This window comes from Epargyreus clarus, unplaced genomic scaffold (genome assembly GCF_041222505.1).
Source record: "Epargyreus clarus isolate Ecla_fem2 unplaced genomic scaffold, WU_Ecla_fem_2.2 ptg000003l, whole genome shotgun sequence".
Lineage (NCBI taxonomy): Eukaryota > Metazoa > Arthropoda > Insecta > Lepidoptera > Hesperiidae > Epargyreus > Epargyreus clarus.
Window position 1 is genome coordinate 2,703,233 of NW_027332211.1, and position 13,163 is coordinate 2,716,395.

At 37.5% G+C, this 13,163-nt stretch overlaps 2 protein-coding genes across 5 annotated transcripts; both read left to right on the top strand.

Moving 5' to 3' along the window:
- Positions 1-3,804: 3,804 nt before the first annotated feature.
- Positions 3,805-8,903, top strand: AK (arginine kinase). Of its 4 annotated transcripts, none has more exons than XM_073083317.1 (3): positions 3,805-3,965; positions 6,242-6,420; positions 7,800-8,903. In XM_073083317.1, the coding sequence occupies exons 2-3, from the start codon at positions 6,255-6,257 to the stop codon at positions 8,699-8,701; spliced, it is 1,068 nt and encodes a 355-aa protein (XP_072939418.1). In that variant the 5' UTR covers positions 3,805-3,965; positions 6,242-6,254; the 3' UTR covers positions 8,702-8,903. The 4 variants fall into 4 exon arrangements, with proteins under 4 accessions (XP_072939418.1, XP_072939403.1, XP_072939395.1 ...); XM_073083302.1 differs by lacking the exon at positions 3,805-3,965 and adding an exon at positions 4,295-4,520; XM_073083294.1 differs by lacking the exon at positions 3,805-3,965 and adding an exon at positions 5,552-5,734.
- Positions 8,904-11,166: 2,263 nt separating this feature from the next.
- Positions 11,167-13,163, top strand: Chrac-16 (chromatin accessibility complex protein 1). Its single transcript, XM_073083331.1, has 2 exons — positions 11,167-11,390; positions 12,250-13,163. Exons 1-2 carry the CDS (start codon positions 11,265-11,267, stop codon positions 12,517-12,519), a joined length of 396 nt encoding a protein of 131 aa, XP_072939432.1. The 5' UTR covers positions 11,167-11,264; the 3' UTR covers positions 12,520-13,163.

Here is a 13,163-nt window from a genome sequence, read left to right on the forward strand (position 1 = left end):
AGGTACAGTTTATTATGTTTATCGGTTGCGCAAATGCACTCTGTAATACTTGGTTCTCACTCGCTAATGCTCGAATTTGAACAGTTACATTACAGGCAAATGTTTCTGGTGAAGAAGCACCTTTAGAAGTAGCGGTATCTAATCTTTTTAAAGAAACCACCACAACGTTTTGCGTTATCATGTTTTTTCCTGGTCTAACGAACGTAGTAAGGTTTGGTAACACAATCCGGCGTTAGCGATAGAAGATTTACCAATAGGGCATGGAGGCTGGGCGGTAGATTTTAGGGGCAGCACATCTACCTTTTTGACTACGCTTTATCGAGTGTGACAACAAGTAGTAATTTATTAGTAGTACCCACAATCGTATTTATTCTGGACCATCTTGAATTGCGGTATCAAATTGTAGATATTGGTAGGGCAGGCAGAATTTGAATAGTTTATTGGTGGCAAATGCGCAAATCCGTCACTGCGAATACATAAAATAGGAGAGGAGAGCTTCTATGTGGAAATCAAGAGAAAGTTGCCTTTCTTATCTGTCGACAAAACTATTATCTGTTTTTCAGCATCGAAATTTCTCGTACCTGAATCAAATGAAAGTGAGAATACAATACAGACTCGTTGACTTAGTAACAGCAAATCTGTAACAATGCCAATTTTTTTTAATAACGAGGCGTTTATTTTGCGAGAAAAAAATGTGTAGGAAAAACTCTTTGACCTTTAAATTTGACACTGACATTGGCCGCGACAAAAATAGGACGAGGCCACACGCGAGCCATTATTCAATATTTTGACAAAAGGAAATTGATGTGCGTGCCTATAGGCTGTATAATTTACATAATCTTGTACACGCTACGTTTAACGAGGGAAGTTTTTGAGACGAACAATAAGGAAGTTCAAATTTAGAACGTTACATAAACCTACTTTATTGTTGTTTTATTTTTCTTTCATTGTTGTTAAAGTATCCAGCCCTTTATAATCAGCAGAAGCTGAATACAGGTCCAATATCATCCATGAGGATTAAGTAGGAATGAATCATAGTAATACAAATATGTTATTTAAATGGATTAACTTTTGCATCACTAATGCCTTATAGTAGCTGATTGGATTAAAAAACCAAACCAAGTAGTAACTTATTAACTACAAAAGCTTAACGAGAAGCTTTTGATAAAAACGCTGCAGCACAGATAAAATCAGCTTTTATTATCTTTATAATAGTCTTATTATATGTTTTTTTATTACAATCCTAACAAGCGCTATTTTAATATCAATCACACCTGTCACTATAAGTAATTTGCGATTAGACAACATTACGTGGTTCGACACCAGTGGCACCACTGTCACACCTATTTCTTTTCGATAATAAGAGTGTCAAGCATTGCTGTATTCTGATTTGAATTATATAGTTATGGAGTTACAAGGAATTCTAACTTAGTACTCAATGATAACAACAGCACGCGAAAGAAAATTTCAGACTAGTCCGCCATTTTTTCGCCGACTTTAATAAGGCCACTACTTTTAAACCCCAATTAAGTAGTTAACATGTTGTAACATAACAATTAAGTACCAAATTTATAGCTATGCCCTTGGTAACAACGTCGTGGTCTATGGTCGTGGCTTTACTCGAATCCTATTTGGTGTTGATTACAGAAGACTAAGGCGGCAGTGATTACTCACCATCAGGTCGGTTGCTCGACTACTACTTCAGTTTCATAAAATTCAAATACAAAGAGGACAATGGAACTCAATTGCTTGCGGGATGCTAATATGATTTTATTTTTGGATGCGAGAACGCACAAGGTCGCGCTCTCTGTCACTGCCAAGGTCTTCTAGAAATTTCCCACGGCTACTTTTTTCTAGTCAATTTTAATGTCCGCTAGCTGTTGAGTTACGAATGAATGAAATTAGCAAGGTGAGAAAAAAACTGAAAAAAGCCAAAAGATACATTTTATGGCAAATAAACAAAAACATAATGTACATCTGTTATGATATCATTATAGAATGTGTCCAGAAAAAGAGCAAATCATTTTGCAGTTGAAAGCTTTTATAAAACGCATGAGGATTAAAATGAAAAATAAAGATAAGTGTAGTTGTATAGTAATTTCGAAATTACTAGCTTTTGTCCCCGACTTTGTACGCGTAAACCATAACACAATATAATTTTGTTTCTTAAAGCATCCAGTCCGTAAGAATTTTTTTCTTGATATCTTATACTACAGCCAATTTACACAAAACTTCATTATTCATGAATTATGCACGTATCCTTATGAATATATGAATAATTTCGTCTATTGGTGAAATAATCGTATTTTTCCATAGTGTCAATAGACTCTACGGAAATATATGCACTATCAATAGCATTCAGGGCATTTCAGGGAGACGTCTTTATACGTGTACAACCTGATTGATTGAAATTATTTTAATTCATACGATTCGAAGATTCGTTCATAAAAATCCAGCAGTTATGTACGTTTAATTTAAATAATTTATAAACGTGTCTTCCACATGATACGGATTATTAACGGCAATAGAGCATAAACTGGGAGGGTAATTTTTATGGCTTCCTTGACGAGGGTAAGCCGCACTATATAGTCTGTGGGTCAAGGATACGAGGGCAACAGACCGTTGCGTAATTGAAAGGACGACGACTTCCATGATTTGTGACATTTTTGTTCTTTGATCTCAAAAAAAATTTTTGCTTCGATACACGAAATCGCCCCTTAAAGTTTTAAAGGGGGTTTACACATCAGGTTAAACCCCAACAGGAGGACGTTAAGACTTCTTCTTCTCTAAGGAGATATACTTAGATTAGTGTTAGAAAAATTTCAAAGCTGACTTTGACTGCTGCCCATCTTCTGGATCGATTTTCACACTCGTATATTTACTACCTCTACATCGGTTAAGTACGTACTATATGTTCGGAAAATACTGTGATAATTACGTAACGAAAGCGAGAAATAATAAACTTGACATTGGTGGACGTACATTGGGCCTCAACCGGCCGTGTTGGACCCCATCCAGCCGCAAACCGACATCATTCTAAATTTAAATTCATCGCTTCACAATGATAATGCTGGGATAGTGCGTGCGTGACGCAATTATCTGCGTATTATTCGATTATATTTTATCTGTGCAGTAAAATATCGATTAATTTTTTATTACCTACCTGTTTAACGTGTTTCAATAAACAGGAAAGCTTTTAAGCTATCTTCTATAATTCTATTCTATAATGTGTTGTTTTGTTTTCAATATTTAAAAAATGTTATAGAGTTTAAAGAAATATGCGTTATATTGTCTTCTGTACGACATAGAAGGCATACTTAAATTCATTTTGACGGAAAGCTCAGTGCCGAGTGGGCTGAAAAATTAATATACGATGCTCCAATAAATCTTATTGAAAATTTTACGGGACGTTTACTATCAGCCAAATAGATCAACGAAGCACATTACATTATCTATATTAAGGTTGTAAATACTATCGAAGATGCAACAATGTCATTCTGTGTAACCTTTTGCGAAAGCTCACGAAAAGCTCACTGAATATTGTTGGCACGCCCGTAGCATTATACCTACTAATGTTCAAATGGTCCTGGCATTAACGCTTATTCATTTCTCATATTGTATGTACCCTATTTATTATTTGCATACAAAAGATTAATTATTAGAAATTAAATTATGAGTTATAAATGCTGTAACTATTCGGCTGCCAAACCAAAGGCGTGACAACAAATGAAGGTTCTATCGTAAATAATAATGAGAACCATCGATATGTGTACAGTAAACGGTAGTGACGATCGTTCGGAACCCGTCAGCTCTGCAGCGGCCGGCCGAGAATCACGGCAAGGCCAAGGTTGGCAGCGGTAGGGCTGCGGTGCGGGCGCGGGGCGTAGCGGACTATACGCTCCGCGCGCTCCCGCTCCCACCATTCTACACCTCGCAGTCGACTCTAACGGTTGTTCTAGTGCAAGGTAAGCGGTGGACTTACAATTTTAATTCGATCGCTCGAACCGTCCCGCAACACCACCGTAATGCCGCATCGCATCAAAAGTTTCGATATCAGTAATCCGAGTGATCGTTTAAACCGTTTCGAGATGTGGTTAACGCTGTTGAGATAAAATGAAGTGCCGTTCTCGAAAATTGATCTCCGCGGGCGAAGTCGGCGCTGCATTCAAATGTCGCGCGTAAAGGTAACCGGTAGGGGGTAGGTTCCCTTCGGAAAGTTTTGAAGCGACACGGGAAGGGCGGGAAGCGTGCGCCGCGTGCGTGGTGCGTGCCGCGTGCCGCGCATCGATCGGCCACCCCTCGCCTTCGCCGGCTCGCATACCCGGCACGGACACATTCATTTGGACAAAATACCATTCCATCATTGCATTTAATATCCTCCGTTCATTTTATTTATTTGCTGTAGTTTATCGTGATTTAGTGCATGTTTAGCGGCTAGTTATCGTTATAAGTATTGTGAAAATGGGTGGGTGTGCAACGAAAGAGAACAAGGAAAACAAACCGGTGGATGAGAGCGACGGGTGCGTATCTCCGGCCGGCGTTTGTCTCCCGGCCACTTGTATTCAAATACGTTCTTTAGCCTGCTTTTTCTGAATCGAACATCGAGTTAAAACGTGTTAATGTTCATTGTCTCTCATGATAATTTGCAGTTACATGCATTACATTTGCCATGATGTACTTACTTTACTAGCATACCATGTGTGCAGAATTTTCACAAAAATGCCTAGTAATGTCATTATTATCAAATCGATCGAAATTTCTTGAAACTAAATTCATATAAGTGTCAACTCAATTGCAATAAGTGATTTAAAAAATGTAAAAGCCGTCATGAAATATTTTTCTCTCACTTTTATTCCTCAAATGAAATAGTGTCTAAAATAATTGCCTCATAAAATCGTTTTTAAAATCTTAAACGGTACTAACGAGATGTGAAATGGATTTACGATTGTTCATTTTGAGGTCGTTAACGTCATGACGTAAATGTATGAAATCATTACGTGTTAAGATATTGGACTTTGAATCGGCAGGATCGTTAAATGCAACTTAATGCCTTAAAATATTTTCATTATAGTTATTTTCCAATGAGAATTCGATTAGACTCTTATAGGCGTTATGTAGGTAGTCGAATCGATATATATGTGCGGTAATGAAAATCAGCATTTCAGTCTTAATTGAATGTTACAGCAATTTGTGATTAAAAGTGCGCCTATAAATCCTACATTGTGATTGAATCGATGTATCCTACTGATGTGTAATACATCGAGCCGGTGAATGTGCCATTGACGCGCTTCGGGGTAAGATAAGCTGATACGGTAATTTGATGAGGCTTTGACAACCGAAGCGGTCAAGTAACTGCAATCATAAGTGAATACAATAGGTAATAAGAAACGCGATAACTCGATCGTGTTCGGGCAGCGAGTGGGAGGCGCCGAGGCACGGCTGCGCGCCGCGGCCCAGCACGGTGCGCAGTGAGCTGACACATCCGTCGACTTGCGCGCGGCCAAGGCGACCTCTACCTAAATTACGTAATTCCACAAAAACCGTGTGTATTCCTGGGTGTGTTCCGACAATTCCAGCTCCGCCGTTCCGACACATCACTCGCCCTCAGCCGCTAGACCCTCACGCTATTACCCTTAGTGCGATAGTTAACCATCATCATGAATTATAAACTGAAAATCACCGTTCCCATTGTGGTTTGCGGCGGCGCTGTTCTCGCCTATTACCTCATCAGACGGTTCGTAATTTTCCCAATAAATGTACGCTAAAATGACCTATCTTAGTCATAAACCTTGTTTGAATAATATTTTGTTTCTCGCTAAGACGTTTACGTGCGTTAATTTATCGTATTTAACGACGCAGCATTATAGATTTCGAAATTTGAGGTGGTTCGGCTTTGTTTTTTAATGTTTTGTTTTCTTTTTTGCTAGATTTGCTACATATCCGCTCGATACCGGAAGTAGTGGGTACGTCCCTAATGTTTTAATTTAAAAAAATATGCGATCAAGTGGCGCGAAGCGGCAAGCGGCACGGCGTTCGGGATTTATTTTTAAAACGTCACACAAACGTCATTTCGTTTTCGTAGGGAAACGTTTTAATTTCGTTTCAAATTTAATTTCTATTAACGAAAATGTGTACGAGAGCGACTTGTGCGGCGTTGAAGGCGTTAGGATGTTTTATTTTTGTTTAGTCGTAAGTTGTATTATGAGTATAGTGGGTTAATGTTGAATGTATGCTTTTTCAGAAAAGCCGCAGCAATGGTGGACGCCGCAACCCTTGAGAAATTGGAGGCTGGTTTCAGCAAGCTCCAGGGCTCAGACTCCAAGTCGCTGCTGAAGAAGTACCTCACCAGGGAAGTGTTCGATGCTCTCAAGAACAAGAAGACTTCCTTCGGATCAACCCTCTTGGATTGCATCCAGTCTGGTGAGTTCTTTACGTTTATGTTAGACGCAACGCGGTTTTTTAATGTCTCTAATTGTGTAACCACTCGAAGTTTAGATCAAATATGAGCTATAAAAATATAAGCATTACATCCTACTTTACTTCAATGAAAGTATCGATTTCTTTATTTTATTTTTATTCTATTTAATGAGCTCACTAAACTCAGTAACTGTATAAACGCAGTAAATAAGTATATTAACTAAAAAATATAATATTACCAACATTTTGCTTACATAATCCTTCAATTACCTACACGGTTTTAAAAATAAAATAAATGGGTCTTGTTAATTTTTAGACTGCACCTTAGTGATTGATATCAGCTGTAGGTAATTGATAGATAATGCCCGATAAAGGTAGATTAAAACATTTCCAGAACATTTTCATTGCAACGATTATTATGGCCTCAATACTACAATAGTTATTTAATATTTCTAAAATTGATATTGACTTGAAGATCACATGTTTTAGATCATAATTTTCGGAATATTTTATTACTATCCTAAAGGCGATATCGTATTTTGTTCTGCTCTTAACCTTGAGGACTTAGTAAAAATAACTCAAATAATGTTCATAATATCAAAAATATCTTTTAATTTTAAAGGGAATTTTTAAAGTAACGTATGTTTTCGAGTTAACCCATTCTAAAGCCACACAAGTTAATCTTAACTATGAGGACTTAGTAAAAATAATAACTCAAGTAATGTTCATAATATCAAAAATATTTTTTAATTTTCAAAAGAATTTTGTAAGTCACGTACCTATGTTTTCGGGATAACCCATTCTAAAAACACGAAGGTTAATGATGCGTTGCTTACGATCAACTCACCGTCCTCTTAGTGATTCATTTATAATGTTACGCACCGGAATGACTACTAACAGCCGAATTTCCGCTAAAAGAACACGTAATACACATAGAATAAATAATAAAACTTTCATCCTCATACAGCGCGGTCGTGGACCCTAGCTACGCACACTCACAAAAAAACTGTAATAGGACTAGGGAATAGGGATCCAATTCAAGGTAAAATATCGATGTTCTTATCGATATTTAGCCAATACCGATATAATAACATGAAAATAGGTATGAAATTTTGTGATAATTTAGTATTATCAATAATAATCCGTGTTATAATTTTATTTTATCGATGTTTTTAGTCTTCGTCATAAATATCGATAATTTTATCGACTGGGAATCCTTAGTAGGGATTTTTCATCATCATTCAGCTCAAAGCTCATCAGCTCTAATATATTCTAGTTCCCAATCCAACTAACACTGAATAAACTTAATAAACTTAATAACTTATAAAAATACATTGTTTAATCACTATCAATAATTATAAATCGATATTGTTTCTTTACAGGTATTGAGAACTTAGACTCGGGTGTTGGAATCTACGCCCCGGACGCCGAGGCGTACACGGTCTTCGCCGATATCTTCGACCCCATCATCGAGGACTACCACAATGGCTTCAAGAAGACCGATAAGCATCCGGCAAAGAACTGGGGCGATGTCGAGACTCTCGGAAACCTGGACCCCGCCAACGAGTTCATCGTGTCTACTCGCGTGCGCTGCGGTCGCTCCCTGGAGGGCTACCCCTTCAACCCCTGCCTGACCGAGGCCCAGTACAAGGAAATGGAAGAGAAAGTCTCCTCCACCCTTTCAGGCCTCGAGGGCGAACTTAAGGGCACCTTCTACCCCTTGACCGGCATGTCCAAGCAGACCCAGCAGCAGCTCATCGACGACCACTTCCTCTTCAAGGAGGGTGACCGCTTCCTCCAGGCCGCCAACGCCTGCCGCTTCTGGCCCACCGGCCGTGGTATCTACCACAACGAGAACAAGACCTTCCTGGTGTGGTGCAACGAGGAGGACCACCTCCGCATCATTTCGATGCAGATGGGCGGTGACCTGAAGGCCGTCTACAAGAGGCTCGTGACCGGCGTCAACGACGTCGAGAAGAGGATCCCGTTCTCGCACAACGACCGCCTCGGTTTCCTGACATTCTGCCCCACCAACCTGGGCACCACCGTGCGCGCCTCCGTGCACATCAAGCTGCCCAAGCTGGCGGCGGACAAGGCGAGGCTGGAGGAGGTCGCTTCCAAGTACCATCTGCAGGTGCGCGGCACCCGCGGCGAGCACACCGAGGCCGAGGGCGGCGTGTACGACGTCTCCAACAAGAGGCGCATGGGTCTCACCGAGTACGACGCCGTCAAGGAGATGTACGACGGCATCGCTGAACTCATCAAAATCGAGAAGTCCCTGTAAGATGTATTCGATCTCGCGCTATCAGTATTTTTTTGTATTATTTATCGTTTTCACGTAAGTATTGGATGTTGTTGGGTCGCCGGGCGACACTAGTCAGCGCGCCCCCAGTGGGCGCCACGCGGGCGGCTCACTGTACTGTTTTTCGTAAAAGTATTTTCTATAAGGAAATGGAAAATAAAGACAGCTAGAATTAAGACCAAAACTGTATATTTATTTCACTCCTTTTAACTGTTAAGATCATTTCTATACTACTTACTATTACTTTTCTTTCCAAGTTATTATACATTCAGACAATCATTACAGTTACTTAAACAATATAGTACATGGATAGATAATCAATATGGCAAATGATACTTTCCGTGAATAAATTCACAAAGCATGAACAAATGCAACTGCAATTTGCAAAGGTTGCTTTGCTGACGACAAGTCAGTCTCGTGTTACAAACCGAATCGGATTTCATGTCGCAAACATACTTACATTATGCAATGACGTTGTTAACTCTAGGTATAAGTATTTTGCAGAGTAATTAACTACAGTTTTATTACAATTCTGACTAGTGACTAAATTATTAGGGTCCTATATAACGTATTCATCCGGTATTCTATAATATTGAGTAGCTATTGCAGAATTTATGCCGAAGACCTTCAATACAAACGATATCTTTTTGAGTTATACACTGTAGGTAGGTACTTCGATTTCTGAAAATTCCCTGTATTCAAGATTTACCCATATACAACTAAACAACCAAAATATTTTGTACCTATGTAATACACAGCTTTACTGCAAATAACGGATTTTATAACGATTATAATTAATATCAAAATAAAGAGCTTTTGTCGTATAAAAATATTATAAAATATCTGTTAAAGTGTTAAACTTAACTTTATAACGCCGAAAGGAGTTTACTTCAAAACCTCCTCGAAAAGTCGAAAACCAAGGCTCGAAAGTCGAAATCAAAAAAACAAAACTGACATATCCTTATCAGTTAGTGATGTTCCATTTTAACATGATATTAATCGATTATGTCAATAATCATCATAAAGCTTTAAAATCGAATATCATATTATGTATTTCAAACGCTTTTCACAATCGATATAGAAACGCAAAAGGTCGGATTTGCATCTAAATAATTCCATGTTTTGTTCATACGTCCATCTATTTCGAAGATTATTCATAATAGATTCATATTCATTAATAAGGATGCAAGATGATTTTAGAATTTCACTTTCAGCAATGTACAAAAATCTACCAATGATTGATAAAGTAACGATCGTTAAAATCTTTGCATCATATTTAGGATTTTTATTATGCTCAGCTCAAGAACGTTAAAACATCTGTTTTAGCATCATGTGACGTTTTGGAGCAGACAATCTATAGACCATGTTTTTATTCATTCATTATAGTAAATTCTTAGTTATACATCAATAGGTATTGCCAAAAAAAATTTTGTGCACTATCCTTATTCCTTACTAATCCTTACTAATATTATAAATCACAAAAGTAACTCTGTCTGCCTATCTGTCTGTTTGTCTCTTCTTCACGCTTGAATCACTGATCCGGTTTTAATAAAACTTTGTACAAAGATAGTCTGAGATCCTAGAAAGGACATAGGATTTCGGATCGGAAATCCCATGGGAACTAGGGATGGTGATCTAAGATCGATTAATCGGTGAATCCATCTTTTCGACCAAAAAGTCAATTATTTTAATCGATATTAGTAAGGATTGAATCGTAAATAAAGCATTTGATCAAGTGATGATCTTTAGCAAAATTGTTGTCCATGAGCCCACGAAGGTTTCAGAGTTGGTACGACCAATTTTCGCCAGATGGCGCCACTTTCGTTCCAATGAAGGTACGAATTTTCAGTTTTACGTATGTCATATTATTTTCTTTTAAACGCGAGCGAAGCCGCGGGCAAAAACTAGTTATAGTATAAAATAGGAATAATATTAATTTTTAGGGTTCCGTATCCAAAGGGTAGAAACTAAAAATAAAATAAAGTTGAATATTAAAGGGGGTCTCCATATAACAAACTAGTATTTTTCGGCATTTTTCGATCTAACTGTTAAACCGTACTAGGAAGACAGTTGAAATTTTTACAATCCGTTTACTACTATTACTGGTATTATAATACAAATAAGAACCGTAAAACATATTTTAATATAGTTATTTTAATTTTATTATACGTTATTTACGTATAATTCATCATCACCCCAACGCCATCTATTTTTGTGTCATATAACTAAATATTGTTGAAAATAATAAAATGAATAAAAATTGAATTGAAATTAAAAATGGAAATGGAATTGAAAATGAATAAAATTAATGGTAGTACGGAAGCCTCCATGTACGGGTTCGACTCGTACTTGGCGAATTATTTAAACGGATGCACATACTCGATAGCTACCGAGTTAGTTAGGAGTACGTACCGATCTTTTTCGTAATTGATAATGCACATCACTAATGTCAAATTCTATCAATTGTCAAAGTTTAAAAAACGAGCGAAAATCGAAGCGAACTAGTTATTTTTTTAAATAAGAAGCTTTATCAAGATAATATAAAATGACTACACAAAAATCTGAAAAAGATCTGCATTTGCCTTTATCAAGGGTTAAAACTATTATGAAAAGTTCCCCAGAAGTCGACGCAGTGGGCCCGGAACCCTTATATTTGGTTACCAAAGTAACTGTGAGTACCTTAATTTCCCTTTCTTATTAACTGCTTCTATGTTGTTCCTAGATGATGATGATCCGTTGTACACTACACTACACGTGGGAAACTATAGCGAAATAATTCTTATACTATGATTGGTGAAGTTTTATTTGTATTTTTTTAAATTCCGAATTTATTGGTGCATTGTTAAAGGGATTCGCAACGGACTTTTGTAGCAATTACAGTTGTATGGTCATTGAGTTACCGTGTACATCACATAGTGCAATACTTTCTAAGATCCAATATATCTTCGTAATATTATTATAAATAAATAAAACTTTTCACACTTGCATTTTTTCTGTGTCATGAGCGCCAAGGACACATACAAAGACCAATACACAAATATCCAGACCCAGATAGGAAAGCTAAATTCATCATTTAGACATTTGTCTAACCCGGGATCTAACCCAAGGCCCACTAAGTGTTAGACCAGTATATGACCTCTTTGAGTTGTCAATATTACAGTTTTATATACACACTTTAGATGTCTGGTGGACTCCACTGATCTGTAATATTCCAGTTTTACAATAAGACCATATTATTGGCAAGATTGCTGAGCTATATAATAGTCCTTAGCAGACTTTCTTGAATGATATGACATGGGGCTCTTCAAGGGTGTAAAAAGAACTCTCCTTCAAAGCCGGCGATGCATTGGCGACTCCTCTGGTGTTGCAAATGTCCATAGGCGACAATGACTGCTTTCCATCAGGTAGCCCGTCTGCCTTATCGTTAGGTTAAATATAAAAAAATAATAGTTTTCATAGCCTGTTTAACTTTCAATACCCATACAATTTTGTGAATAATGTTTTCTCATGCTACAACTATTTATTTTCAGGAATTATTTGTGATAGACCTCGCAAAACGAGCATACAAGAACATCAAAGGAAACTTCCTCGAATATAAGCATGTTGCGGACGTAGTCCAAGAGGATGACACCCTGGACTTCTTACGAGAGATCATGCCTCGGAAGATAACAGTGCGGCAGTTCAAAGAGATCATGGCCAAGAAGGCAGCTAGAGGTGACGACTCGGAGTCATCCAGCGAGGAGTCGGAGTCACAGAGTGAGAGTGACGGGAGTACCAGTGAAAGTGAAGAACAGGAATGACAAATAGTTATAATTAGTTAATTTCTATTGTGATAATGAACTAAATGTAATGAGATGACATTCCCACCCACAAGTGAATTTAATGGATTTAATAGAATGGGACCTGACAGTGATAATTCAAATATAGAGGGTGAATTTTTCAAATGGACCTTCAAGACAAAAGTTTAAGATTTTCTTAAAAATGAGGCTTCTCTTTTATTTTGTCATTTATCATTTTCCAGAATTTGATCCTTATAAGTGACACTATCTGATAGTGGATAGGGTGTTTTTTTTTTTTCAAAAAAACTCGTTCTATTCCCGGCTAGGGAAAAAGATATTTTGAAAAACTAATGATGCAGTTTTAGTTGTTATCAAAATCGGCCTCGTAACTCCTATCAGCATTTTGCGCTATTCCTTATAGTTTTGGATTTGGCTCTGAAGGCCTATTTGAAAAATTCACCCTATATATAACTGAAATATGTTAATACCCACATTTTTTATGGAACTGAAGAAGGAGAAGTGGTCTGTGACTCATAGACATCTGTAATCAACTGCAAATGAATTGGTGTAAATACCGTTTTTACTTAAAAAATGTAGCTGTCATTTCTATGATTCGAAATCTGTAGCTTTTTGTGGATATTATAAAATTAAGAATACATAATTTT